General features: G+C 40.9%; 1 protein-coding gene across 1 annotated transcript; it reads left to right on the top strand.

Moving 5' to 3' along the window:
* The first annotated feature begins 592 nt into the window (after positions 1-592).
* On the top strand, positions 593-26,701 carry KIAA1210 (KIAA1210 ortholog). Its single transcript, XM_059824580.1, has 11 exons — positions 593-608; positions 2,315-2,483; positions 7,143-7,272; positions 9,790-9,948; positions 11,003-11,068; positions 14,969-15,181; positions 16,287-16,389; positions 17,478-19,076; positions 19,834-19,985; positions 20,675-20,780; positions 24,493-26,701. The coding sequence occupies exons 1-11, from the start codon at positions 593-595 to the stop codon at positions 24,663-24,665; spliced, it is 2,886 nt and encodes a 961-aa protein (XP_059680563.1). The 3' UTR covers positions 24,666-26,701.
* The last annotated feature ends 391 nt before the right edge of the window (positions 26,702-27,092 follow it).

The raw sequence follows: 27,092 nt of genomic DNA, 5'->3' as shown, positions 1-27,092 counted from the left end.
ATACCCAAGTGTTGTCCCATGCCAGCTGAGGTTTATTCATTGGCAATGTTTGCAAATCCTTTCCACGGGCTCTATTCTAAAGTTAGCACCATTTCTGATCTAAACGAGTATTTGGAGTAGTACCTTGGCAATGTTATCCTTTGTGGTAGGACTTATGTTTGTTTCTCTTAAATGTCCTTAGGATTGCTCTTTTTTTGTTGTTATTGTGTTGTGGGTTGTTTGTTGGGTTTTTTTAAACATTTCCCTGGTTCTCTGGAAACACCAGCATCTAATTAAGCTCGTCAGTAATACTTGCACTAGAATTGAACTTCCTTTCTGTCCATACTGCTGTCAGCTGACCAGTGTACATGACAATGTCCTGGTTTTTCATTTAGACTGCCTTATGTTGCAGAGCTCTTTGCATGTTGCAAAGTCTGCCATTTTGTTCTTTGAGTCATTGGACTGTGTTAGCAGACATTGCTGAATTGATAATTTCGGGGCACTGCTGTCATGAAAATTTTTAATCTTTTGTTCTGCTCATCTAAAATAAACCAACTCAGCTTTGACAAGTTTCCTTGCCATGTAATAGCGTATATGTTGTCTAATTGCTGATATGAATGGCAGTAATGGTAAGGAGGCATTTCTGAAGACTCTCTAAAGGACACTCAACATGCTTGTTTTATTTGAGAGGCACTATGGTCTTGCGGTTGCTGTGTGACCTGTCTTCTCCTACCAGTTCTTGCTATGGGCGCAGCATGAAACTCATTGAGCCCCGAGAGAGTCCTAACAAATTCAAAAGCCTTGGGGTCAGCTCTGTAGTCTGGGGCAGGCAATATAACCTGTGTGTTTTCTGAGACTATCTCATTCACTTACTGCCTGATAAGCAGCAGTGGAAGATAAAAAGGTCTTCCACTGATAAACCCTCCGTAGGAGCGCCACATCCCATTATTACATGGTTTGAAAGATAATTTGGTCTCAGTGACAGCCCAAGTCACTTGAAAAGCAATGTGCACGTCTTCCCTAGCCGTACTCTGCAGAGAGGTAGCCGTTCCATCAGTCCGTGCCGGACAGTGTAGCAACGTCCTTGTATGTCCTGACGCATGGTACTGGCACCAGTCTTGAGAGCAGGGAGGAGACAGGGTGAGTAGATCTCAGTGTCATTGTTTATTTCTCAAAGTGGCTACTGTCTGATGCAGCTGTGTGGTGGCACAGTTTCAGCCCAGATAAGGCGCATTGGCAGAGATCCCTACACGTACAGGACACACGTTGAGACAGAGCACTGCCGACTAAATCATTGCTGGGAGAAGACAATAATTGTGTTGAAATAATGCCTCGCTTATGAAGGAATTCTCCAGCTGTGGGCATTTATTATGCCAACTTCTGTAAAGTATTAATTGAACAATGAATTTGGCTCAGATGTACAGTGATGATGTTATTGCTCTGCATATGTATTTAAGTCAATCACAGGGGTCTTAGTACAATAGTTTGGCCCAAACCACTCCAAACTGACCCCTCAATGTAAGGGTGAGTGACAAAATGCAGCACTTGTGTGCTAAAAGAAAATATAAATAAGTATGTTAAAGTATCTTATGTTATTAAAATGAAAGAAGTCAGTGATGTTTCTTATGATTTATTTTGTTCTTTTTGTATTTTCATTTGGACAATGGAAAATCTGAAATCAGATTAACAGTTCTCTAATTGTGTTCTTAGAGCTGCTATGTTTGGGGGTTTCATGTCCTGCAGGGCAGTGTCTTAATTTAAGTTTGCTCCATTGTCCTTGGAGGAGTTGTTGATTTTATTTTGGGGCAGTGGTTTAATGTGGAAACAAATATTTTGGTTTTGGAGTTTATCAATTCTTTTGCCAGTTTCAGTCTTTTTGCCAAATGTTGAATATCCTTCAGGTGTTGTCTTGTTACAGCACTGAGTGAAGAGGAAGCAGAACTAAAATGAGCTAAGTAAAGAACAATAAGAGTTAAAGACATTGACTTTTTTTTTTTTAATTGAAAGTATATCAAGTATGATTGGCATGATCACTGTTCAGTTCAGTTGTAGGTAGATACATTCTCTATATAAGGTGTATTTTTCATAAACTGGAACCTAAGTAGGCACCACTATTCTCAGCTTAATGCCAGTGTTGCTTTATAGGCAGCAAATGTAAGAACTGCAGCTTCACCTTTCACTGGACTCCAGCACTGAATTATTTACAAAGGAGCTGACTAAAATTGAATGGGCTGCTCTAGCTTTGAGGCTTCCTCCAGAATTTAAGAGGTAACATTCTCCAAGCTAAACAACACCTCCAACTTGCATAAATTTTCATTTTTTTCTCATGTTGCAGGAAAGAAAAAATCCAAATTTCAGACTTTCAAGAACTTCTTTGCCAAGAAGAAAAGGAAAGAGCCTCCACCTCCCAGGGGAGAGAGTAATTTAAAACCTAGCCAGTCCAGCAGCGATGTCAGCATCTCTGTGCTCGACACTACTGCACTTCATTCACCAAAGGAGGCTGGGTAAGCTGATGGGGCAGGAAAATAAATAAATAAGAGCAGACCTCTCACAGCAGTAGGATGAAAGCATGAGTTGGCCCCTTAGGAGCAACCTCTGTCCAAGTTTGTGCAAAACAAGCCCTAATGCTGATGAAGGAATTCCAGGAATTTCCTCTTTCTTTGCTAGTGCTTCAAAAGCCAGCCTGGAGAGGAGGGGGAGGGCAGCCAGGGGCAGGGGTGATCCAACCTCTTAGTCTAAAACTGCAGATAGCCCAGATTGTTTTCGTTGGTTTTAGTGTTTGAAATCTGTCCTGGAAGGTCTCATCAGCAGCAGCTGTACAAGATGATAATGATTGAGTGCTAGTACAGAGAATACGTGTGAAATTGAGTTGCTATTTTTTAGCATCAGTGGTGCCCTCCGTCATGGCTGGGATAAAGGGAAAGAAGTATTTTTGGTGTGTTGTCAGTGTGAGATTGCTGCTTTAACTTTCTTGGCCATTTAGGTATAGATAACAACTGAAGGCCTCTAATTTTGTGTCAGCTACCCCTGAAGGGCTGCGCATGTGAGTGCGGTTTGCAAGTCCTTAAGGTGTGTCCAGAGCAATTCTCAGCCCCCTGAATGTTAGTTCAAAAACTTGTCCTTTTTTCAATTAGTGTAATACAAGCTATTAGCTTGCACTGCTAACACTGCTTCACTGATAAACTTAGACCATCAAGCTACACAACGCTTCCATTGCACGTTTCTGAATCTGGGGTGGGACAACCCTCTGAACATGGTTATGTCTCTCGCCAGGGGTGTCATGGGTTGGTATCTGGCAACCTGTAATTTGGCTGTTTTCAGCTCCTCACCCTTCTTATACTCCGCTGTTAGCTATTCAGACAGGCCTCTCTTTGGATTATCCTAGGCCTCTGGTTGTGGAGCTGCAGTCTAATGAAGTGTGACAAAACACTGGCCACATCCTATGGTTTGCAGTGTTTTGTTGGAGGGGATGTTGGACGGGTGTGACACTGGCAGAGGCCATGAATAGGTGACTAGAGTGGGACATGCTGAAATCAGCATTGCTGCCAAATGCTTTGTATCATCAAATAAGGCATTTAGTGGAGCTGGACACTGTGTTTCTTCTGGTGGAACAGCTTATAGATGTTACTTTCTCATGGGTGCTTCTTCCTCCTTGCCCCACCTTTCCCCGCTCTCTCTGTTGTGTTTATGCAACTGCATCATGGAAATGATCTGGGAATGAAAAAACAATCTCTTTATTTTGTTTGTTAGCATAACAGCAACAGAGTAAGTGACCACACAACCAGTCCCCTGGGCTAAGGGGAATTAGAGTGACTCAGCTAACCCAGTCCAAAAAGCTTAGGAAGAGCTTACCCCATCAGCCCATAGGAGGGATCTGGCTTAAAATCAGCTGTCTGCTCCAGAGGCAGTGTGGGTGAGAACTCTTTCCCTTGCCCTTAACCAAGTACTTCAAGTCCAATTGCTGTTTACCTCAGCAGTATCCTCAAGTGATTATGAACTGTTTTGCAAGATCAGAGATCAGGAAGCGAGTGAAACCCTTCTGTTTTTTCCCTTAGAGATAGGATTAAATGGACTATCCAAAAAAATTAGAGGGTATGTTTGTGCTGCTTGAAAACCCTATCACGTCCAGACTCTGCATGGCATAAGCACACTTTGTAAGTACCTAGAGAGACTGAACTACATAATCCTTTGGAAAACCTGACCCTGAAAGCCAGTGGAAATACAACTTGGAAGGGTTTATAGCAGGACCCTGAGCTTTGCAATTTCTGGCATGCAGAATATCAAAACCAATCCTAGAACAATGCTGCTGTTTGTTTGTTTTTGAGGCAGAAGCACTGGCTTTCTTTTTTTCCTTCTTTTTTTTTTTAACCCATGTAATCTCTTTAATCTTTTTAAAATCTAACATTTCTGAATACTAACCAGAGACCAAACCCCAAGATGTGCCAAATGCTTCTTGTAACAGACAAAGGGATGTGCCCAGATGTCAAGGCGCTGTAGGGAATTAATGGGATTGGGCATCTGTGAAGGGGAAGGGAGCATTATGTGCCACTGCCTTTATTTTCCAAGAGGCGTGAGTTTTGAATGGAAATGGAAAAACCTTGATGGCAAAGTTAAAGCATGTGCCATGGATGACTTCTTTTCTGTATCATCAAAAGGAGAAAAGAGCTTACATAGAGAAAAATGGGGTCCCAAATAGTCTTATTCCAGTTAAAAAGCTTTAGGCAGGAAAAACTGCTGGGACAATATGTAAAATTGTCCTGGTCTTTGTAATGAACACTTACTCCTTTGGCAGGCTGCAGTTGTTTTTGAGAGAGTGGCTGCCTGGAGGAATTGTGTCACCTTTCATCCCCTTGCCTCAAACACTAATAAAAGGAGTGTGGTTGCGGCAATAAGAAGTGGAAGATAATGCAGGCCATGATGAGTTTAGGAGCGGCTTTATTGTTGGCTGTAGCGTCCCATCATTTCCTCAGCCATGGCAGCTTGAGTGTTGATACACATGAATGGAGCATTTGTATAGGGAAATCAGTGTGGAGATACAGTGGCTAAGACATCTGGGGGTTCAGCTAGCAGTGCGTCTTAAGCTTCAGCGCAAATATAAATACACTGCCTGGAATTACACATGAATGTGTATTTGCATGCAAGAGACACATCTGTACTAAAGCTGCAGTGAATTCTGTATTTAATCCAATGCTCTTTTGTGACTGCCAGAAGAAAATACAGTAACTCTCTTGCAAACACATATGATACATAGGCAGAGAGAGAAAGAAACAGATCTTGTACTGGCAGTCTCAAGAACAAGGAAACCTCAGCTCTTACTGCTGAAGAATTGCAAGTGAAGGAAGTGAGGAAATCCCCAATTAAAAAGGTTAATACATCCTAATGCACATGCATTCTTTGCAGTAAATAAAATATGCCAACTAATAATGAATGTACATTACAGGAAATAAAAGTTGCATGACGCTGTCTTTCTGAATGCAGTAAAATTATGTCTTTCCCATATAAAGTGTCTTTCATGCTGAAAAGGACTCTAAAATCAAACACACAAAAAGATGGGATGGCTTCATTCACTCTAATGATGAAATAAGGCAAGTGCCTTACTTGTGTAGAAGTGCTGTCTTATAAACTAACACAGACATTGACTATTACATATAATGGGAGGAAGCACGAACTCTGTACTGTGAGAGAAAGAGCTCAGATTGTCTTCAACACAACATAAACGTAGAGCAAAATTAATTTTGCCTTTCTGTGAGACTTGGCATAACTGTATACTGATTGACTACACCTTTGGTGCAACAGGAGGGTTAGTCAAGCAGGCAAAGGAGATGTTGTCTCTGGAGGTGTAAAGAAGGGAGATGCAAGAGGAAGAAGAATAATTTGTTTGGGTTTTTTTATGTGGTGTATTTACTTTATGAAAGTTCACTGTCTTTCAGGGCTTTCTTCTAAATAAAGAGAGAATCTGGGGTTAGGCAAATAGCAGAGACCTTTTCTATTTGGTTTCCTTGCAGAAGAGTGTTAGACTTCCTGGATTTTCCTTCTCAGAGTTCTGTTCCTAATCATCCCGTTACCCACAGTCAAAACTTTCAGAGGCAATAAGCATTGCCTGCACGGCAGCTGAGCCAAGGAGTCCTTGTAACTTGTGGGTTACAAGGCTGGCAGCCAACAACATAAGAGTATTCTCTGCTGTTTTCCAGTTAAATGCTAGAATGAAATCCTGGTAGAGGCTATCCTTGTGGTCTTTTGGACAAAGTAATGTACAGACAGTGCCTGCCTATGCTGGTGGAACTTGGTGAATAAAGGATTTGGAGCCTTCCTTGTTGTGCCACCCAAGTGCAAAATTTGCCCTACACAACCTAATAGCCCAACCCCAATCAATCTCAGTTGATTACAACTCAGTTAACAGCTATTGTGGGAACTCATCAGTGCTTCACTGGGCTGAACACCCAGTGAGCACAGAAGCAGAGCAGGAATATCTTACCTGGGTACTTTTACTTGGCCATGGATAGATATGTAACTGTGGCCATGGACATTTGTACCACCTAGATTTTTTAATATGCTTTGGGTCTGGCCGTGTTCATGATACAGGTGAACAGAACTGGTTTTATTGCTGGACCTGAGAGGATTTGAATCAAGTTTGTTAATGTAGTGGAATTACGTTTTCTGCCTGCATTTGCAAGAAGGGGAAAAGTAATCCACAATCTTTGGCAGGTATGATACACACCAGGCTGCAAAGGTTGTATCCTGAATGTCTCATGCTAGGCACATTCCCACCAAAGGAGGGCAAGGGGACTCCTGTTGCTCCCCCTTTGCACTGTAGACATGTCTCAGGGTGGCATGCACCCAACTAAATCTCAGCATCTGACCTAATCACCCCGGACTCCCTCTCCAGTCCACAGGGACTGCCTGTGTGTTCAATGCAGATGCTGAGTACATCTGAAAAGAAACACCTGCATTCGATTAGCATCCTAAAAAGTGTTTCTTCCTCCCTTCTGAGCATAAAAGGAGCTAGCAGTGACTACCTTAGACAGCTAATATGCAGAAATCTGAAGTTAAACGAGATTCATTCCACTCTGGCCTCTTTATGATCCCTCTGCCCTGGTGAAGTAGTGCAGGGAAGTGTTGGAGGGCTGTACCCAGTGCACTGACCACTCTTCCTTCCTTCCCAGGCCCAAAGGAAGCATGGGAAACAAAGCCTTGTCCCATGACAGCGTCTTCATTTTTGAGACTGCACCAGGAAATGTGGCAGGTGATACGTTGTCTCAGGAAAACATACCTGGAAGAGTGAAAACTTTGCAGGTGAGGATATCTTCCCCTCATTCATGGTGCTGCTTTGTATTAGCTGTCTCCTAGGAAACTCTGTTGCTTGATTTCTCTGCTGTGTGCCTTAAGACTTTGACTAAAGTGTCCAAAGCCAGGTTTACTACTTTTGGATCTATTGTGCCTCTTGGAAGCTGTATCTTTGAGCAGTCCTGTTACTTTCAGCCTTGCCTAGGTCTCATAGTGTGCGAGTGACAGGAATCCAGTTCATGGACTCTTGGAAACTTTCCTTAATGAGCATGTCCTCTTCCAATGGGATTTCCATTCTTTACTTCATAGCTACTGCTTTTGGGTTAAGGCCATTTATTTATACTGTAGCATGTCCCTTACACTGTTATTCTTTATATATAATTTATATGTTATTCTTTTTGGCCATTCTGTCTATGATGTTTTCACTGTACATGCTAGCACCAGCGGCTGTGTAAGTGTGTGGGATGATGGATATGTCAGGGCACTCTTTGTGACAGCTTTATTTATATCATTATTCTTCTGATCTCTGCCAGCAAAGGATACTGTATTCTGCTAGGTCATTTCCTTCTTCCAAGGCACATACTGAACCCTCCTTGACAGCTCCCTTATCAACTGTTGGTTATATTAATTGCATTTAAACAACTGCGCAGCTCGGAGCACTGAGATAAAAGTTTAAGATTTTTCCAGAGACCGAAAACAAACTGTTGATAAGGCAGCCAAAGGCCATTGAAATTCTTCCTTTGCTCAGTGTGAGCTTCATGTTGCAAGACACAATTGCATCACATGTTAAGTAATAAAAGATGCACAGAGGGAATTGTTCCTCTATAAGACTGCAAAATAGGCTAAGCTTCAATTCAGGGTATTTTTTGTATAACAATAGGAGTAGCAGGAGAAATCATGTTTATATGTGACAGAACTCTGTTGGAGAAAAAAAGCTCTTTTCATGCTATCTCCAGTCCACTGTGCCCTCTCTTCATCCATCCATCATCCTGCATGGTAACATAATACTGCCAGCACTATTTTTATAGCCATAGAAGACAGCCTTTTTCTGTGAGCTTGACTCTTGTCAGAATAAAAGCCAAGGACTAATAAAAGCTGTTATTTTCTTAGCAATGTAAATTAACTTCTACCGGTAGAAGACAGACTGTAAATTCAGAGTTTTCCCCACAACACTTTGCTCTCTGCATGTAATAAATTTAATAAATCAAAGATGGGAAGTTGTGAAAAGAGGGAAAAGCAAAATTGACTTTCTGTATTTTCCTTCCTATGAAGTGCACAGGTACATTGTGTGTCTTGTTTTGCCCATATATTGCAATCTTTGTGCAGTTTGTCATCAGTCCTGCTTTTGCAGATCATGTTGGTGATACTTCTTTGATTGCTGTGGGTAAGAGGGCAAGAAAGCTGTTTGAACTGGGGGACCAGTGGATTAAAGGGTGGCATTGTGCTACCCTTTGTGGCTGTTAGATCTGTAGGAATTAGATTCCAAGTGAATCTTGCTGAATAAGAATGGCAGCTATTTAGATCTATTTTACAGAGATATAAATGAATGCATAGCTTGCAGAAGAGCACAGAATTAGGCCTAGAATTTCCCAATCTGGTTTAATAAGCAAAGAAACAGAAAAAACATGTCTGCATATTTATCTTGGGAATATTCAGTTGAGACATTTTTAGTTGAAGGACAAAGTTTCTGTTCAGACCTTGTTTCTATTCCAGCTTTGACACAGCCGACAGACTTAAGCCAAGAATTTTAGTAATGGTGCTTCCTGAGGTCTCAACTTTTTTAGTTTGAGGGAACATCTGGCTGCTTGTGAGGTTGCAGACTTTGTTTTATTTTTCTAGGGTCAGGGCCTGCCAGAACATTCTTTTGTGCAATCTTGGTAAAGAATCCCCATACTCCTTTACAAACAAAGTTGTTCCTGGCTGCTGTTGTCATTCTTGCTGTAGACGGGACCAGGATGTGATGCTGGGGAAAGTTAACAAGCAATTCATTCGAGTGGACCAGAAATTGAATTAAATTGTCTTTGTATAAAAAGTGGGACTCAGCTACTTGTGCGGGCGAGGGTGGTGACAAGCTCTCAATATTTGAAACGGCTTTGTGAAGGAAAGCTGACCACATAAACCTGAGGTTGGGAACTGCTGACTGACAACAGTTTGTGTGACTATTTGGGGCATTCGGATACATGTAATTATTTAAAGAATACTTAAATCTAGAATTTTTAAAGTTTCAAATTTAAAACTGAGTTAAACTGCTGTAAATTTTCTGGAATGGTGAAATTTCTCTGAATAAAACTGATTTTGATTTTAATATTGTACCACAGCCAGTTCTAATGATGGGTCCTTGATGAATATAATTAAATAACATTTTATTAATGGCTATTTTCTGTAAATGGTCTGTTTCTTCAAGTATTTCTGTTAACTAAGAGATTCTGCATGCCTAATGAGAGCAACTGGAGTAAAAGTGTCCAAAATGTCCCCTATAAATAATGTCATTGGAAGTCTGTATTCTAACTTTCTTTTCAACCACAGCTTCAGTTGCAGCAGAACATCAGACTTGGATCGCCTCCTCTTGTTATAACTGGAAAGAAACTGGAAGATGCAGGTGCTGTTTCTGAAGATGATGGTTTACCTAGAAGCCCTCCTGAAATTTCAACCCTTCATGAAGTTCTGACAGATTCACCAAGCAAGGTATATTGTTATGTCACTTTAGTGACCACCTGTACAGAAAAGATACAATCTGCTTGGAGAAGGGGAAGACCTTTTTGCTCGCTTGTGATAAAATCTGATGGTACAGATCAGTCAGAACTAGAACAAATTACCTAGGTGGATTGTGGACTTGTCACTGTGAGGGAGACCTAGGAAGTGGCCTTAAATACCCCTTCTGAGTACAATTTTCTATGCTTTTATGTAGACCAGTGCTGGGGCAGTTGTGACCTATATCATTAGGGAAAGAGGAGAGAAATTCAGTTGATATGACAACTCTCAGTGCCTTTGGGCAAGGCAGTCTCTCCTAGCAGGTCTGTATGGCAGAAAGCATAAAAAGTGAGTTATTTACGGGTGAGTGTTGTGTTACTGTGACTGTTCCACTTCCAGTCCGAGAACAACCTGAGGTACTCACACTGCACAAACAAACAAACTTCATGTGTCTTCCAGCTTCAAGGAGCTAGAGAGATTGCCAGTTTCCTGCACCTGTGAAAGGAGAAGAGTTTTTGGGTGTTTTAAAGCTAGTGAGGAAACAAAAATAATGAGGCCTGCAAGAGAATCTTAAACAATTACTGTTTTTGGAATTAAATAGCTCAAAACCAGGGCAATATTAGTTGAATTGACAGGAAAGTGACAATCCTGAGTCTGAGGAGAACAGTTCCTGATGGGACTCAGAGGGGGTTTGGGTTATCTTCTTTCTTAGGAATTGCCTTCTCACAGCAGATGCATGATTTTGAACTTGAGTGAGCATATGAGCATTTGTAAATATGAAGATCTTAATAAGCCAAAATAACTTTATAAAATGTATTGCCTCATGTGGTCACCCTTCATGGCATTACCTTATAGCAGGATAAAGGTCCCCTATTTTATGTTTGATCCCCAAAGAACAAATGAAACCTACTCTGTGAGGCAAGGACTCAGTGACCCTTCCTTTATCTTTCCTCTTGTGTTTTCTCATAATTAGCACTGGATATCCAGTCCCAGGTAATTCAATGTGATACTTCCCTTGACTTACCCTCTTCCTTATTTTATCCCACAGTCCTCCAACCCCGTTCAGCGTCATAGCTCTTTGAGTTTAGGCGGGACAGACAGTGAAGATGAACAGGTAAATAGCTACTTTTCCTGCTAATAAACTTTCCTGAGACAGCATGTGTGGTGTCTGTATGGAGCCAGTACAATAATATTTTATTTTTTTAATCTATTCTGTGTACAGTGTATCCTAGCAAACAATTCATTAACAGTCCAGAGTGATGCAAATGATACTGAAAATGTACCTCTCACAGAGTTTTGAATAAGAACCAAATAAAGAGAGGCAGAAATCTACTGGTAAGTGGTTTGTGTGAACAGCATAGTCAGCTCTGGGACACAGCATGAATCTGTAAAGTTACACAACAGAAAATTGGACAAGGCAAAGCCCTTCAATTCCACTTCCATGTCCCAGGGCCCCAATACCCAACAGCAGTAATAGCTTAATAACACGTGCCCGTGACCATTGGCTTGTGAGCAATGCCCTGCATCTCTCTTATCATGGGAAATAATTTCAGGATCAGCTCTTTCTGACATCAGGTATTCCACAGGAAAAGGTTTGTGTTCCTATCCAGTTTTCTTCGGTTGATGAGTGACCAGCAGCAGCAGCAGGTTCTGCTGACAGACCAACACAGTCTATTCCTTGACCAGCTCGGAAAAATTTACAGAGGTCATATTTTTGGAGAGGAGCCTAGGGGACCTTCACCTTGACTGTGCCTGCTGCCTGAAGCTGAGTTCAGTTCCTGCCCATCTCATGCTTTCAAGGCAAGCCTGCAAGGTTTGCTTATATTGCCTTTCTCCAGCGTTAATATAATGCCTGAAAGACCAGTCAGACCACAGTTATGCCAATGGGGTCTTCAAATGCCAGTGACAAAGGCAGCCACCACTCCAACAGGGCTGATTCAATTTGTGGGATAGCCCCTGCAACTGTATAAGCAAAGTAATCTGCCATTTAGCCGAGAAGGGGAGTGTTTATGGGTCCAGAAAAGCTGTGGACCATTTTGGCCCAAGCTTTGCAGTCCTCCATAGAGAATCCCTGTTTGAGAAGCTCACCAGGGAGAACACAATTTAACCCTTTGTGAAACTGAGAATAGCCTACAAGTAAAGGGGAGGTAACAGGGTACTTAGAAGATTCCTTCCTGATGAACAGGGCCTTAAGCAGCCAGGGCAACATTTTGAGGGTCAAACAGTTAGTGCCAACACCACTGCTAAGGAAGCTTTCCCTTTCACTCTGTCTTTGGCCAGCCTTCTCAAAGGGAGAGAGGAACCTTTGGGCAAGACCAGCTCAACTGTCCTGTGCGTGGTTGAGATCAGACTCTCTCCTGTTCAGTCATTTCCTAGATTTTTTTGCTTTAGAGATAGAATGATAAAGCAATGTCTCCCCCTCGTAGTAGACTGCTAGTCACACAACTCTAGAGGCCCAGGTGATCTAGATAACTTGGACTATCATTATTTTTAATAACTTCTTGTATATATTTTATCATTACTTCAATGTACATTTTACTAATTCATCTGCCATTTTATATTTTGACTAAAATGCTCCATTTTATAAGCCTGCATAATGCTTTTTCCTTACAATGCAAAAAGCCCTTTTCTATCCAGTTCTGAAGTGTTTGAGCTTGTCAGTCTTACAACCTCATCTCCTATGAGAAAGAAAGGCAGGGACAGGAGAAATTTTTTTCTCTCTTCTATGTTGCACAGAATTCCCCACTTAAAGGCTCTTCCTTTTTCTCCCCAACTAGGAATCTGGCTAGCTTCTCTACAGTACCGTGTATGTTCCTTTACCCAAATATTTTTCATAGTCATTAGTTTGGCTTAGCAGAAATATTGCCAATATGTTTATCTAAAATAAAAAAACTTTTCCTAAATAATAATAATTTTTTTCAGTAGCTTTTGAAACTATTTATGTCATAACAGGATTTGAGCTAGCAAGAACACAAGTTGTTAAACTGAATAACCTCATCCCAAAGATGAGGAAAATTGTGAAAAGCACCAAGAAATCTACACCAGTTATTCCATTTAACAATGTTGTATATTTAGTAAAGGAAAAAGAGGATTTGATCCTAAGCAATCTGAAGTTATACACAGTGTAGTTGTTTATATTTTACTATTGCATTGGTCTTGCTGCAGATGATAGTTACTTCATTTCTTGGCCTTGTGCTGCTTCACTGGGTTTTCCAACAGCTTCAGGCTGCTGTCACCTCTGTGAGAAACCCTGATGTGTCACCCATGTAACTTCTCAGTGCCTTCCACATTTATAAATACCCACTTTCTGACTAATCTAAAGCTAAATGTGAGGCTATCGCTCAAAGCTAGCAGGAAGTGACTTCACAGAGACATTAGCCAGCATTACCCTGCCTTTGTCAGATAGTCTTTACAGAAATCTGACTTCCTTGTTGGCATCTTCAACCCGGACTGATTAAAAGCAAATACAGGGTCTCAGCTTGTGGGGCTGAGGACAGTGCTTTGGCACAAACACTTTTTAGGAAATGGGCCTCCTAGCTGCAGCGTTCTCCTTGTGCAGGCTCCTGTAACTGTGCAGTAACCAACAAACACAGAATTTATCTTCCACCTAAACACTGGTGTGGAAATCCTGTGTCTGCTCCACTGTCTTTGAGAGAAGATACCAACTGTCAGTCAGTGCTCAGAGAAAAAAAATATCCTGAATCCTCATTGGAGTAGGGAATTTGCCATTTATATACAGCAGTAGCTCAGATACTAGCTTCAGGTGTTTTTATATTAAATAAGAACAGCTGTAATTTTATAATTGAAAGGCAGAAGAACTTGTAAGTAGAAGTGAGTAACAATGTTACTATTTTTGTAAGTTCTAGTGATCCTTACAGGTTTATCATTGATCTTGTGGAATTATAATGATAGTTACCTTATTTACTAGCTGTGTTCGTCTTTCTTTCTTTCACAATGTGTAAATTTTTCATGAGAAGAGTCTGTATCTGTCACAATACATTCTGTTGTGGTTTATTTCAGATTGAGGAACTAAAAAAAATCAATTGAGAATAAGGAAATTAATTTTAGCTACCTTAAACACAAAGCAATGTACCTAGGCAATTTTTGTAGATCAGATGGGAAGATGCTTTCATTATCTTTAACACTTCATCAGCATGCATGTTTTAAATGCTGTGTTATATCCTAAACTTAAACAAACCTAAATCTGAATGCACAGTTAAATGTCTGTGTTTCACCTAGCTTTCTGGCCAAAGCCAAAATAACAGGTATGTTATACTGAATGAAGTTTGTTTGGCATGTCTGTGAAATTTTGCAAATGTTCCAGAAAGTCTGGTCTACATTTCAAAACAGTAACAAAACCAGTTAAACTGCATGTTTAGGGGTTTCTCTACAAACACTCCTGTAATCGCTTTTTTTTTTTTGATAGCGTATTCTAAGGTTACTGCTGTTTAGTTCCCCAGAGCAGCATTGCTGTGAGGGTGAGATCCACATCACTATCTGGAAGATGGTTCTGGGATACTTGTTGGAGAGAAGCATTCGATTTTTCTGGGAGGGTGGGTATTAAAAGAGCAAGGTAGCTATGGTAACTTTCTTAGAAATAGAGATAGTGAGGAGCAAGTATCCATGCTACTTTTGTGGCTTTTTAATAACATATTCCTGCAATGTGTCACATTATTGGGATGAAAAGGCAGCTATAAAAACTGCACCACTGTCTCCTGCTGGTGCATACATATATTGCAAATGGTTTTTCAGATAAGAACTGGGAAGGGGACAGCTGAGGCTTTTACTGTGGGAGAGGGAGAGACAGGTATTTCTGACTTTTGTGTAACATATAGCTGAACACGCAGAACTGAGCAATCTCTATGCAGAAATGACTTTAGGCATGCATTTTAAAGCGAGGATTTATGGCCAAAAATACAGCCATTTCAGGCTTCTGAATGAGCTAGCAAAGGAATTGTTTCAGAGATATGGGAAAGCCAAGCAAAATGTATAATGACATGTTTGTGTTTTACAGATACCTTCTGGAGCTTCCTCCAGACCCATCAGTCCTTCATCCTCTGCTGCTCTGGGGGCCGCCGGCTCACGAGGCAGCAGCTGCCTTCCTGTTGACTTCACCATCCCTGCCAGTCCCTTCGGCTGCCTGGACACCTCAGCAGCCAGGCACAGGATTGCCATAAACCCCCGGAAACAGAAAGGCTTTACCAACAAGAATCAGCAGACACCCCAGGTAAGTGTTTTCTGGAAAAGAATCACTGCACAGAGAGAAATGGGTGTGAATTTTTAATTCTTTTAAATACCTTTTTTCCATTTTTTTTTCTTTCCTATCCACATTCCTTTACTTTTTTTGTTCTCCCATTGGAAGAAGGGAAACCACCTGTTTTCCACCAACGAACCCAACAAAAAATACTCAGAAAACTTCAATATTGTGGGAGCTGAAGGGAAGTGCAACTCTAGTTTTTCATTATATAGCCAAAAAAGTTGTGGGTTACACTTTGTTTGTAAGAACATTCCTCTTATTTGGAAAGCTAATTTTCAGTTTTAAAGAAGCCTAAGTTTATTTCTACAATTTCACATTAGCTTTAACTTAATTCTTTGTATATCAAAGGAAAGACTGAAGGACTTTGCAAAGGCATGTGGCTCTGCATGTGGGAAATTAGGATGAGTTGCTTCTCATTCTGGCTTCTAGGAAACACACTGTGAAGATGAAGTTCACCAGGTAGAAAAGGTTGTTGAGCTGGAGTGTGACAGAAATAAGGAGTAACGCTTCTTTACTGCGTGTTCCTCTCTCTGTCAGAGAATCATGCATGAAAATCTGTCCTGGAGTTAGAAGGGCCCTGCCCTGAGAGAAGGGAGGTGGAGGGAGAAATTCAGGATGAATACAATACAGAATGAGGTTTTCTTGGAAACTTGGGCCCTACAGCATCTTTGCTGGATATCCTTTGTGCTGCACCTGGTACAACTACAGTGCTGAAAAAGAAAAGCTAATTGTGGAGTGTCCATCAGAAATACCAGTAGTGATGATAATGTCTCTGGCTTGGTCTGTTCTATGCCACCAGGTAGCTTGGGTGATGTCTTAAAAACATACTCGTTCACTCAGAATATGTCAATCCCAGAATGTTTCAGATTCAAGAGAGATCAATGGGCTGCCTTTGACATTTTAAACAGGAATGATTTCTGGGTTCTTAATTGGAATAGTACATTACCCACAGTGTTGGTAAATTACAGGATAGGTGTGCGTGTCTGTGTTTTGAGTATTCATAAACATGCTTGTGTATAAAACACAATTTTTGTGCATTATTCTTTAATTAAAAGATCTTGCTGCACCTTATTAGGTGGAACAGCTGGAAAATGAAGCATGTCTTCCTGCAACTCCAGAAAAGAAGGGAAATTCAACAGAATTACTTGAGAGTGACCAGCATAAAAGTGATTGGGAAGGTAATGCAGACTTAATGTATTGCTACTTTGGGTGCTTGAACTCTTCTACATAAGGCTGACAGGACCTTTTTGAATTGTAAGTCTTTTCAAACTAGGCATCTTCTGGTTTTATATCATAAAACCAATCCTGGCTGCTAAACTGTTATGATGGAAAAAGTCCCGTACTCCACTCAACACAGTGGTATTGAAACGGTGAACTTTGAGGGCAGCATTAAAAAAATACATGAGGTGAAAGTACCATGTTCAGAAGTACCTGTGCTACACAGTTGGCTAGATCTCGTTGACTGAGGATCCGAGTTCCTTGAAACTCAGAAAAGCCTTAACCTCAGCATTATACGTTATGTGTGTAAGGTGACTTTAATTGGCTTGTGTTTACTAGATCTTCCTTTGCCACCTCCCCCCTTAAAATTTGAATAATAGCTAATTGCCAGTGGTAACACAATTGTAATTTTAAGTTGTAAAAACAAATGAAATTTCTCCAAAACAGGACCAAAGACATTTCTCTTTAGCACTGCATTACAAATGCACTGGCTGATGGTAATGCTATAGTGTAGTAGGAATGTTGGCACTTTGTTGTCAGGGTAGACTCAGGACATGATGCTGTCACAAGTCGGAGTTACTGTGTGTGCAGCCACATCTAACCTATCCAGATGTTCAGCAGCCCTGCCGGACCTGCAGGAGGCAGAGCTACCTCATGCTGAGATGTTCTGCTTAAATACAGAAAATCCTCCAGATCAATCTAGACAGCCTTTGTAGGCATACATGTGAAGAAATGTCTAGGGAAATCTGGATAGTAGTCTTGCATCTAGGGGTATGCACAGAAAAGAAATAAACAGCAACTGATTTGGTACACCTTAAGCAAACAACAACTTTCAGTCATTCCTGGGATTAGGTATGTTCAAACTGAAAACTTTATAAGTGTCCTCACTTGGACAGCCTAAATATGCTTTTAACAGCCTTATTTATCAGACAATGGTGGCCAGACATGGGGAACTCATGCTAAATGACAGCACTATCTGGAATGAATTACTGATACAGGTGGTGCTTGAATTGCAAACTTGAAGTGCACACTCCTCTCTTTAATATAGGATTATCAGCCCCAGTGGGATATTGTGCAACGGGAGGCAGTTCTAAGGAGATGCCAGGTGTAAAAAGTCCCACTGATGCTGCCCATGACTCTTGTGATTCCACACTTGTGGCAGAAGACTCTTGTGCTTTGCTGCAAGAGGATGCATGCCTTCCAGACATGGACCATCACTATAAAGCAGCTGCACCCCTTCTGAGACCTGAGCCTTCTCCAATGAACCTGGAGGAACACCACAGTGCAGAAGTGTCGTACTGTTCAGATGAGTCTGCTAATGAATTGAAATTACATCAGCAAAATACCAATACTGAAGTATCTGCACTTCCAAAATTGCAACAAGTTGAAGGAGAAGCTATTGTGTTTCCAGACATACTAGCAGCTGACTTGTTTAGCAATGGTGTAGAAACAGAGGGCATAGATACATTGGCAGACATTGCACAAAGGTCCTCAGTAAATTCTGTGGACCCAAACATCAAAGACCAGGAAAAGGGGGATCCATTGTTTATTGGCAAAGTAGAAGCCTGCTTGGGTACTATTGAGAATCATTCCAATCACGCTGTCTCAGATACTGCACCAAGCACTTCACAGGTTGCGGTAGCCGATTCAGAGTCTTCTTCTGACATCAAGACAGTGGCTGTTTTGAAGCCTGAAAACAGTTCAGGAACAAGTAATTACAAAGAAACTTGTGAAATAATGGAATTTCAGTCATCCAAAGGCAATGCAGAAAAAAAGGTAGACACCGCTGCATCTGTCTTGGAAGCAGGTTGCATGCTACCTCCTAGTAAATTGGAAGTAGGTTTTAAAGCAGAAACTGTTTCTGTTTCAAAGGGTAGCCAAGGCAGTCAACAGGCCAATACATCATACATTTCTGAAAAACTTTCCATTGGATGTCTTGCCTCTTCAAGTTTGGCTGGCTTGAAGAGTAATATCTCTTCTGATGATGACAATAAGGAGTACCAGATAAGCAGTACAGCTTCTCCCAGAAAAACAGTGGAAGACAGTCGACCTTCAGATGAAAATGTAAAAAGTCCACTGAAGACTGCTGCTGCTAAACCAGTCAGATTTACCATTGCCCCAGCATGGCAAAGATCTCTCTCAGGGGGTTCAAATTCAAAGGAGGATTCCTATACCAGAAGTTCCCCAACGTCCCCTATAAGACCAGAGTTGTTTGAAGGAATGACAAAAGAACACGCACGTTTTGATGCAGTCATCCAGGAATCGGCAAAACCCAACTCATATAGATTTGATCAAGATTGTAAGGACAGTGATTTGCATTTGAATTCGTCTATGGAGTGGGCTGACCATGAAGCACGAAATGTTGAAAACCCTTTTGGGGTCAGACTAAGAAGAACATCTTCTTTACTAAAATATCAGAATGAAAGCCGTGCTGAGTCTCCAAAGCTGATCTCCTCAGCTGTTCCCACTGCTTCTTCTGCTTCAATCAAGGAGGATCAGAAATCGGTGGGCACCGGGAAGTCACTTGCGGGCCTTCCTGTCAGCACAAAATCATTTGTTAAAAAAACAGATCTCCTAGAAGACAAAAATCCTCCCAAGACAAGATCAGAAGAAGTGGCAAAGAAGCAAAATGGTCATAAACCTTCAGGTATTTATGCTGTATTTTTATCCAAACATTGTAGAATACAGTGGTTGTGCAAGAACCTTGGCAGAGTGGCAAACAAAAGATAAAAATCTTCTTGACGAGGACCAAATTCAGCCTTGAGTTTGTCAGCACCATAATTTAATTGTCGTGATGATTTGGCCAGTCAAGAGAATTCTTGGCTTATCTTAATGAGGGGTGTGTTCCAGCAAGAATAACAACAACAATAGCTTAAGGGCCTCTGAAACATTTCTGGTACGATCTACTTGTGCATATAGTTGGAGTTTCAACATGTTTTTTTAAAACTTGCTGCTGTTCTGTCGTTAATTTTCCAGACTGCAGCAGCTCAAACCTTAACTAGGAGTTGCATTAGGTGTGATTATTTTTTTTCTACAATCACTTCATTTAAAATATTTAAAAAGTGAAAAGGCAGCCTGAATTTTACTGCCTACATGAAAAAATAATGGTTATCATACTCATTTAATCTGCAATGTAAGGATGTTGTTTCAAAGGCAAAATCCGGTTCACAGCGATGTCAGTGGGAGTTCTGCCATTGACTTAAAGGGAAGCACAGTCAGGTCAAAAACTCTAGAATAAACAGAAAAACCGTTATTGCCAAGGACAAAATCATCAGGGAACGTAATTTTATCTCTGCAGTGTTCAAAGGGTATTACAGATGCTGAAGGATTTAAAACACAATACACTAGCTTTAGACTGACTTGACCTAAATCCCTTCTTTACTTCAAAAATGCTTCTTTTGTAGAAAAAGTCTCCTCTCCACATTTGGAAACTGCTTCCTCTGAACCAGCTTGGGTCTCCATGGCAAAACTAAAACAAAAGGGTTTCCAGGACCACCCTCTTGCCAAAGAACATAAAGCTGAAGACAAAGCTTTGACCAAAGTGGATCAAGAGGAGGTAGAGTACCACGTAATGTTTCATGGGTGTGAATCCTGCACCAGATTGCCTGGGTACTTTTGCAGACTGTTCAATATCATCTTCATGGGGGTGCGTTGTGAGCGCTACTCAAAGAGGGATTTTCAGGACTGGCCTCTGAAATATATTTAGACAGACAACTGATGCAAGTGAACAAACACATGTGTGACTATACTGTCACAGTGAATAGTTTCAGAGATGGATCCTCCTATATGATCCTTTGCACTACTCAAACCGGAATCTTTTCAGAACTTGCCTATTGTCCAGAATGTATTTATATAGCCCAAGAGCTGTTTTGAGTTGCACTAGCTTCCTCACTGTTAATGACCTACAAACCGCATTCACTGCTCTGCTCTGGAGACTGTACTGAAAGTTTGGCTTTTCCACTGACTCTTGCACAGGTTTCTTGTGCAGCTTGGGCAAGTTCTTCAATTCCTCATCCATAAGAGAGAGAGGATAACTTGCCTGCATGTGAAGTAACCCTGTATTTGTAGCAGCTGTCTTCCTTCCTGCCTTCTCCTTCCCTGCACAGGATGTCCCCAACCATCCTTGTCTGGCTTCTGCTGCATTTCCACAGTCAGGTTTAGAGATGTTTCCAGAGCAAGCTTTATGAGTGCCAGTGGCTAGCAGGTTTCTTAGTTGCATTCTTTTCTTCTCACCTCCTTTTGTAGCAAGGGATCTGTGCTAGTGAGAACATACTGAAGAAGAATACGCCTTCCAGCTTGAGCTCTCAGGACACGAAAATGCAAGTGAAGACCAATGTGTCTGCTACAGCAGGTATTCTCTTTCTTTACATCTTTACATAGCAGCTACAGTTTACACCTGTAAGTGGTGTGGGTGGCAGGTGGTGGTGGGAGATAGCTACCTTTTTGATAATCAGCACACGTTATATAAGGCCTGTTCAGACTATAGTTTGCGTATAAGTCAACGTATTGGCTTACTCACTCACCAGAGAAAGGAAGTGAGGAACTTTTATCTCTACTGCCAGTTCATGGAATGGCATATAAACAGTATGATGATTTATTACTGGCAAAGGTCAATACTGAAGAATAGCATCTGAATTTGGAGAGTGTCCAGAAGAGAGCAGCAAAAGAGATCTGGTCTTCTAGACCTCCAGTCAGCCAGAAAGTACTGATGGGAGTGGAGTTGTTTAGTCTAGGGAAGACAACTTAATTTGCTGCAGAGGACAAGACTAGTCTTTATACCCTGTATGAACTTACAATGCACCAGGGGAGGTTTAGCTTAGACATTAGGAAATACTTTCTAACAGTAAGAGTGGTGGAGTGCCCAATAGCATAGGTTGCTTACAGAGTGTGTGCAGTTTCCATTGCTGGATGTGTTTGATAGATAAACATGTATCAAGAATAATTTAGGTAGACTCAGTTCCACACTCAGGTGAACACAGAGGCTTGATGGCCCCTCTCCTGCCCTGTTAGCTGTGATTCTCTATAAGAAAGATGCAGGGGAAGAGTCTGACTCAGACATCGTGACTCACATACCTCTTCCAAGGCTACTGCTGGGCTGCATCTTATCCCTCCCTGCTTACTCAGTGTGGTGCCAAAACTCAGAGACACGTTCCAACTCGATATAGATAAGCCAATTCTTCAGCTGTAAAAGCATATTGTGCTAGCTGAAAGCTATTGATTTCAGATACTGCTTAAGAAGATAAGAAATGCCCCACTGTGTTAGTGCAGTGGCTTTTCTGTTCCAGGTTCCTGTTGCTGACACTGTCAGTAAGAGATGCTGTCTAGAGAGAGCACATGCACCTAGCCACTTTCCCCTTATAATCCACCAGCATCCAGAATGGTTGTATTAGAGACATTAGGGGGTACCTCTGTGCCTGCTCCCTGTAGTAGTTGTTTATAGAGCTGTTGTCTGTTTTTGAAACTACAGGTCCTACAAAATGAGCTTTCTCCCTTACTACAGGTAGCTGACCAGCTGAGGATGTACACCAACACAAAGGCTCTGATGTCAGTTGCCAGCCTAACTGTGTGTGTGTGTGATTAAAACACAATAGTTTTTAAAAAGGATTCTGTTACAGGCCAGCTTCATCTTACGGTTTTAGGTGCAAAGTGAGAGATGAAATGTAAACAAACCAAGATTTTTTCTTCGGATTAGGTGGTCTTTGAAAGGCTGGCACAAACAGACTGAATTTCTGTGTGTTGAATCATCTAAACCTTGGAAGCCCATCAGCCTTCAGTCAAAAATCAGAACTCCATGAAGTACTCTGTTACTCATTTACTAGAACTTATACCACTTGTGGTCCTTGCAGCAGAACTGCAAGTTTTTCTGCATCACCTCTTCCCAAGAATTGGCCTAGTTTCCTGACATCCAATAACTGTTTCCTCCCCTCCAGGGACAGCATTTATAGTCTTCCACTCCTAGAATATCACAAAGAGGTCTGACTAGTGCTGATGTTTAAGGAAAACACTACTCCTCTACGGCTCAGAAATCCATGCCTTTTTGTTTAGGAAATGTTCAGCACTGTCAGCACATGAGTAGGAAATTGGGAATCCCAAATGTAAACTCTCCTCTTCTCTGATTTGGTTCCTATTAGCACAGCCACCAATTTGTCTAGTTGACAGTGCTAGTGGTGGAAAGGATGTAGATTTAATATCCAAAGGACTTATTAATTTGAATCATGCTTTTTAGCTTATTTTAACTGTCAGCAGTTGTCTTGATGGATAGTTCAGGTTTTCTGTGCAAAGCATATGTCCTGCACACAACAGAAAGAGCCAGGACAGCTCAAGGTCAGCTAAATTTTGAAGAGAATGCCAAGAAATCAGATCCATCCTTTACTGAGTGTGACTGTTTTGTTACTGCTGCGGGGCAGCCCATGTCATAACCAAGGGAAGATGACTTAGCTTGCTTCTTCTCTTTCCCACTTCAACCCTAAGCATGGTGAGTTTGTCCCAAAGCCTATCTTCCCTCAGATAGGCACGAGCCACCGTTTTCGGCTTTTGTTTTACCTTGTGCTGTTGAGAGCATACAAAGGGTTTTAGACTCACTTTTGCTCATTACAAAGAAGGAAGTCTCCCAAAATCTGAAAATTAATTTCCAAAATCAAAATTTCAGTAACACTTAAATTCCTACATCACCTTAGATACTTCTGAAAAATTTGCTCTGTATGTAGAGCTGCAGCCTGTTTTTAATGGATAGTATACTTCCTCCAGTATTCCTAAGTATAGCTTGCCTTCTGCAAGAACTATCAATGAGCCAGGATTTTTAAAAGACCAGAGACCTCCTGAGTGGAGATAGGGAACCTCTTTGGCTTTGCTCAGGAGTGTGGCTGATGGACATTTTCTATTGATTTCAGTGCAAGCAAGCTCAAGGTTCTTGTACTTCACATTGCTTAAGTCCCCATGTGGCCTTTGTTCTTGTGCTGGAGCACAGCAGCCTCATCATGCCTGCCACATGCCACGCACAGACTAATCAAGAATGAGAAAAAGTTTGAATTTTCTCAGTTTGACTTACACACAGAAACGAAGTACTGCCTGGGTTGAAATGGATGGAGAGAGCACTGTGTTGAAAGACTTGTGAACCATGTCTTGAGAAATGAGAGCTGTATCTGTTCAGAGCTGTATTCTGTGAAGCCCCATTCCAGGCTATCTGTCTGAAGATATTAATCCTGAAAATTTTCAAACAAGATGGATGGAGGAGGCCTTTTCTAAATAGTAACTCAAAGCCATACAAGTAGTGTTACCTGTATTCCTCCATCCTTTGTGAGGATGACAGGCTTGTGTTAGGCTGCATGAAGAGGAACACCTAGCTGCACCAGAATCCCGCCTTCTTGGCTTACGAGTCCAAGAACATAAAGCACTGGTTTGATCCCTAGTATTTAATAATATTGCTGGAGCAATATTTGTGCTGGCAGTGAAGACTGAAAAAATACTTTAAGACTTCTCAGTGTTGAAAAACATATGCCAGTTACTTTTAACCCCACAGCAAGCCTGGGGCGATCCTTGCCCTGCAGATATTTTGTTTCCATTTTCTTGCATACTCAGGAATCGTATTCCTAGATTTTCTTGCACTCACAGGGCAGAATAAGCCTGTGGAACTCCTTGCTGTGCACTGTAATGGGAATTAAGAGTTTGAAAAGATTAAGAAATGAGTTAGCCAAGAATATGAATTATAAAAATACCTGGGGCTATAGTCTCCACATGCTTGAAGAATTTTGAAGAACTTCTTCATTTATCAGGGCTTAGACACTTGCTGTTGGGACTGAGGAGAAGATTCTTTTATGGGCAGATCATTCACTAACAGCTTAGTGTCAATTTTTCCATTGCAATAGCTAGTCCTCGCCATTGTTGTAGCTGGACGAGATAGTGCTAGTGATACCCAGTTTAACAGTTCCTCTGACTTATTTTTGAGTCACAGACATTCTGGGCTGTAAAACAATTGCTTTAGAGAGAAGGAAATATTATTGGCAGAAATAGAGTTTTTAACTCTCTAGCCTTCTGATGAGTGATGGATATCTTGTTGTTGGCAGGTAAAGTTGGACCTATTGCTCAGGAAGCATCTGTGATTCCTGCTGTTGAAAAGGAAGCAAGACACTCCTCTAACCTGCCAATGACACCATGCAGCCCTGCTGAACCTCCGTGGCTATCCCTGGCCAAGAAGAAAGCCAAAGCATGGAGTGAAATGCCCCAGATTGTACAATAGCAAATGACATGAGCATCCTTCTTTGTATTGCCAATAGCTGCGTTAACTCCATTTAATCCCTTCTTTACTGTGACCATTTTTTTGAGAAATAAGAGCCTTAAAACTTTTGATCAGACTGTTATATGTAAATACACAATGAAGAAATGCCATGGCAGGCTTAATTTGAAGTATTAGAAAGCTGAGCATTTCCTACTACCAAATACTAGAAAAATTTGATCAATTTGTTATATCCTTACACATCTGACAGTAAGGTTCTAAGAAGACATGCTTCAGGCTTTTAAAACATTTCCCTTGCAAAATATGTTTTTAAAGTTTCCGCAGGCCATACAGTATTTTGTGCAATGTGGTTTTGGCTAAGAAATTAATGTATGCTATAAAATAGATATAATGCTGGGCACTGACACATCATGACTCATGGGCATTGATGTCATCACACTTCTTTCTCTAATGCTCTGGGATGGGCAGTCTAACTTTGCTTCTGATTGTTAATGGATCTGTTTTGTGATAGCTATAAGATCTAAACAGCATTGTGAGTTGGAGTAATTCTGGCTTTTGGGTGGTTTGAAGTCACAACACTGTGGGTCTTGTGCTTTGCTCGTTGATGCCCGCTGGAGTGGCCCAGAGCCACACACCTGTTCTCTCCCATGCACTGGAAAACCACCACACTCTAGCATATGCTCTGCTTTTGGTTACACCTTTGGCAATCTGCGATAATTTGGGCATTCTACCAAAAAAAAAAGTCCTTTCTTTAATTATGGCAAATAGTGATTTATTTTTTGTGAGATTCCTCAGCCAATTATCTCTCTTAAAGAGTGAGTTGGAAATGGGAACTATTTGCTACCTAGAAGGTGGCGTCTTGTTTTCAACAAATGCCACTTTACTCTCCATGTTCATGTGGATGTGTATTTAGTCAGTTGTATTTAATATTAGTGATAAAAGGGGCATCTGCTTTCCTCTTTGCCTCATCAGTCTTTAACTAGCAACTTGACATCAGCCTAAGAATGTGCAGCTGGGAAAGGATTATTCTCTCAGGGCCTGGCCTTGCAGTCACTTACGTTGACAGAAGTTTTGCTATTGACTTTGAAGGAAGCGGACATTTGAAAAAGCAGCTTTGTAAAATGATGTTAGTAGCTTAAGCGGCAGTGGCACGTACCGGTCCTTTTCAGTTTTTGCAGCATTGCGCATTTATGTAGTTTTTGTTTACAGTCAGTGCAAAATTTGAAGGCTGACTTGGCTGATGGACAGTTTTTAGCTGGAAAGTTGGTAGGTATTTTTAAGGAAAAAATTATCTATTGATAGGATTAACTGCAAATCAAAAATTTGGTTTCAGATCAGCTCAAGCAAGACTTTAATCTTCCAGTCTTGGCCTGAATTTAATATGTAGCTCTTGCAATTTGAAAACAGTATTAATTAGGAGCTAGACTGTGATTTTTATTTTTTTTTTAATATAGGTGAAAACTTACTCACCCAGGTAGGCTCACTGAAGCTGTAGATACTGTTTATTTTATACTAACACCAGAAAGAGTAAGAGCTTCACATTGGCTTGGTAATCCATGCCTATTTTACTACTTGTTTTTTGCTATTTTAGGAAGCATATCTTCTCTTACAAAGAAGTGAAACATTTGTATTTCTCTGAAACTTTTGGGTGTAATGTAAATGAACATACTCAGTTTTGATTCCTGAAGTTTTGTACAGCTGTCATCCCACCACAAGCTTACTGACCCTGTGTAAAATACGTGCATTTCTGTATTTGACAAATTCTCTTCTCTTTTTATTAGCGTGGATTGTGATCCTTCAACCAAAGTACTGCAAATGATACTAGAATCTCTCTTTCCCTGTGTTTGCTTTTGATCTTAATATTGTCTGTCTTTTATGTTTCATATGTATATATGTTTTTGTAATCCTTGTCTTGAAGGGAACCCCTTTTGTATTCTATTCCCGTATTTGGTTTACGATTAAATGCCATTGTCAGTGATGATGATATAATTCCTGGGAAGAGTGATAGATTGCCCTGGAAAAAATAAAAGAGGTCTTTGGTCAATAATATAGACTCTATATATGGATATACTGCATAGATCTTGTTTTGAGATGATTTTGTGTGGCCTAGGACTGATCAACACAGCTGGTCAGACTAATGAACTTTTCTAAATCTAGCTATTTAAAAGTTTAAAACATCACTGGAGAGATGATGGCCCTCCTTTTGTTCTGGAGTTATTGCTCCTTCAGCACAGGGTTGGCTTGAAAGCTAGCACTTGTGGTCGCAGGAAGCCTTGTAAATACTCATTTGAATGTGTTTTGATATTGCTAGCCAGCTGCTGTAAGACGTTTTAGGGTTGCTTTAAAAAAGAAGAAAACCACATGAGGATCATGTGCTGTTACATTTGAAATTTACTTGCCTTCTGGATTTCTGAAATTAGTGGTTTCAAG

Source organism: Gavia stellata, chromosome 14 (genome assembly GCF_030936135.1).
Source record: "Gavia stellata isolate bGavSte3 chromosome 14, bGavSte3.hap2, whole genome shotgun sequence".
Classification (NCBI taxonomy): domain Eukaryota; kingdom Metazoa; phylum Chordata; class Aves; order Gaviiformes; family Gaviidae; genus Gavia; species Gavia stellata.
This window is presented reverse-complemented; position numbering and strand designations above follow the sequence as displayed.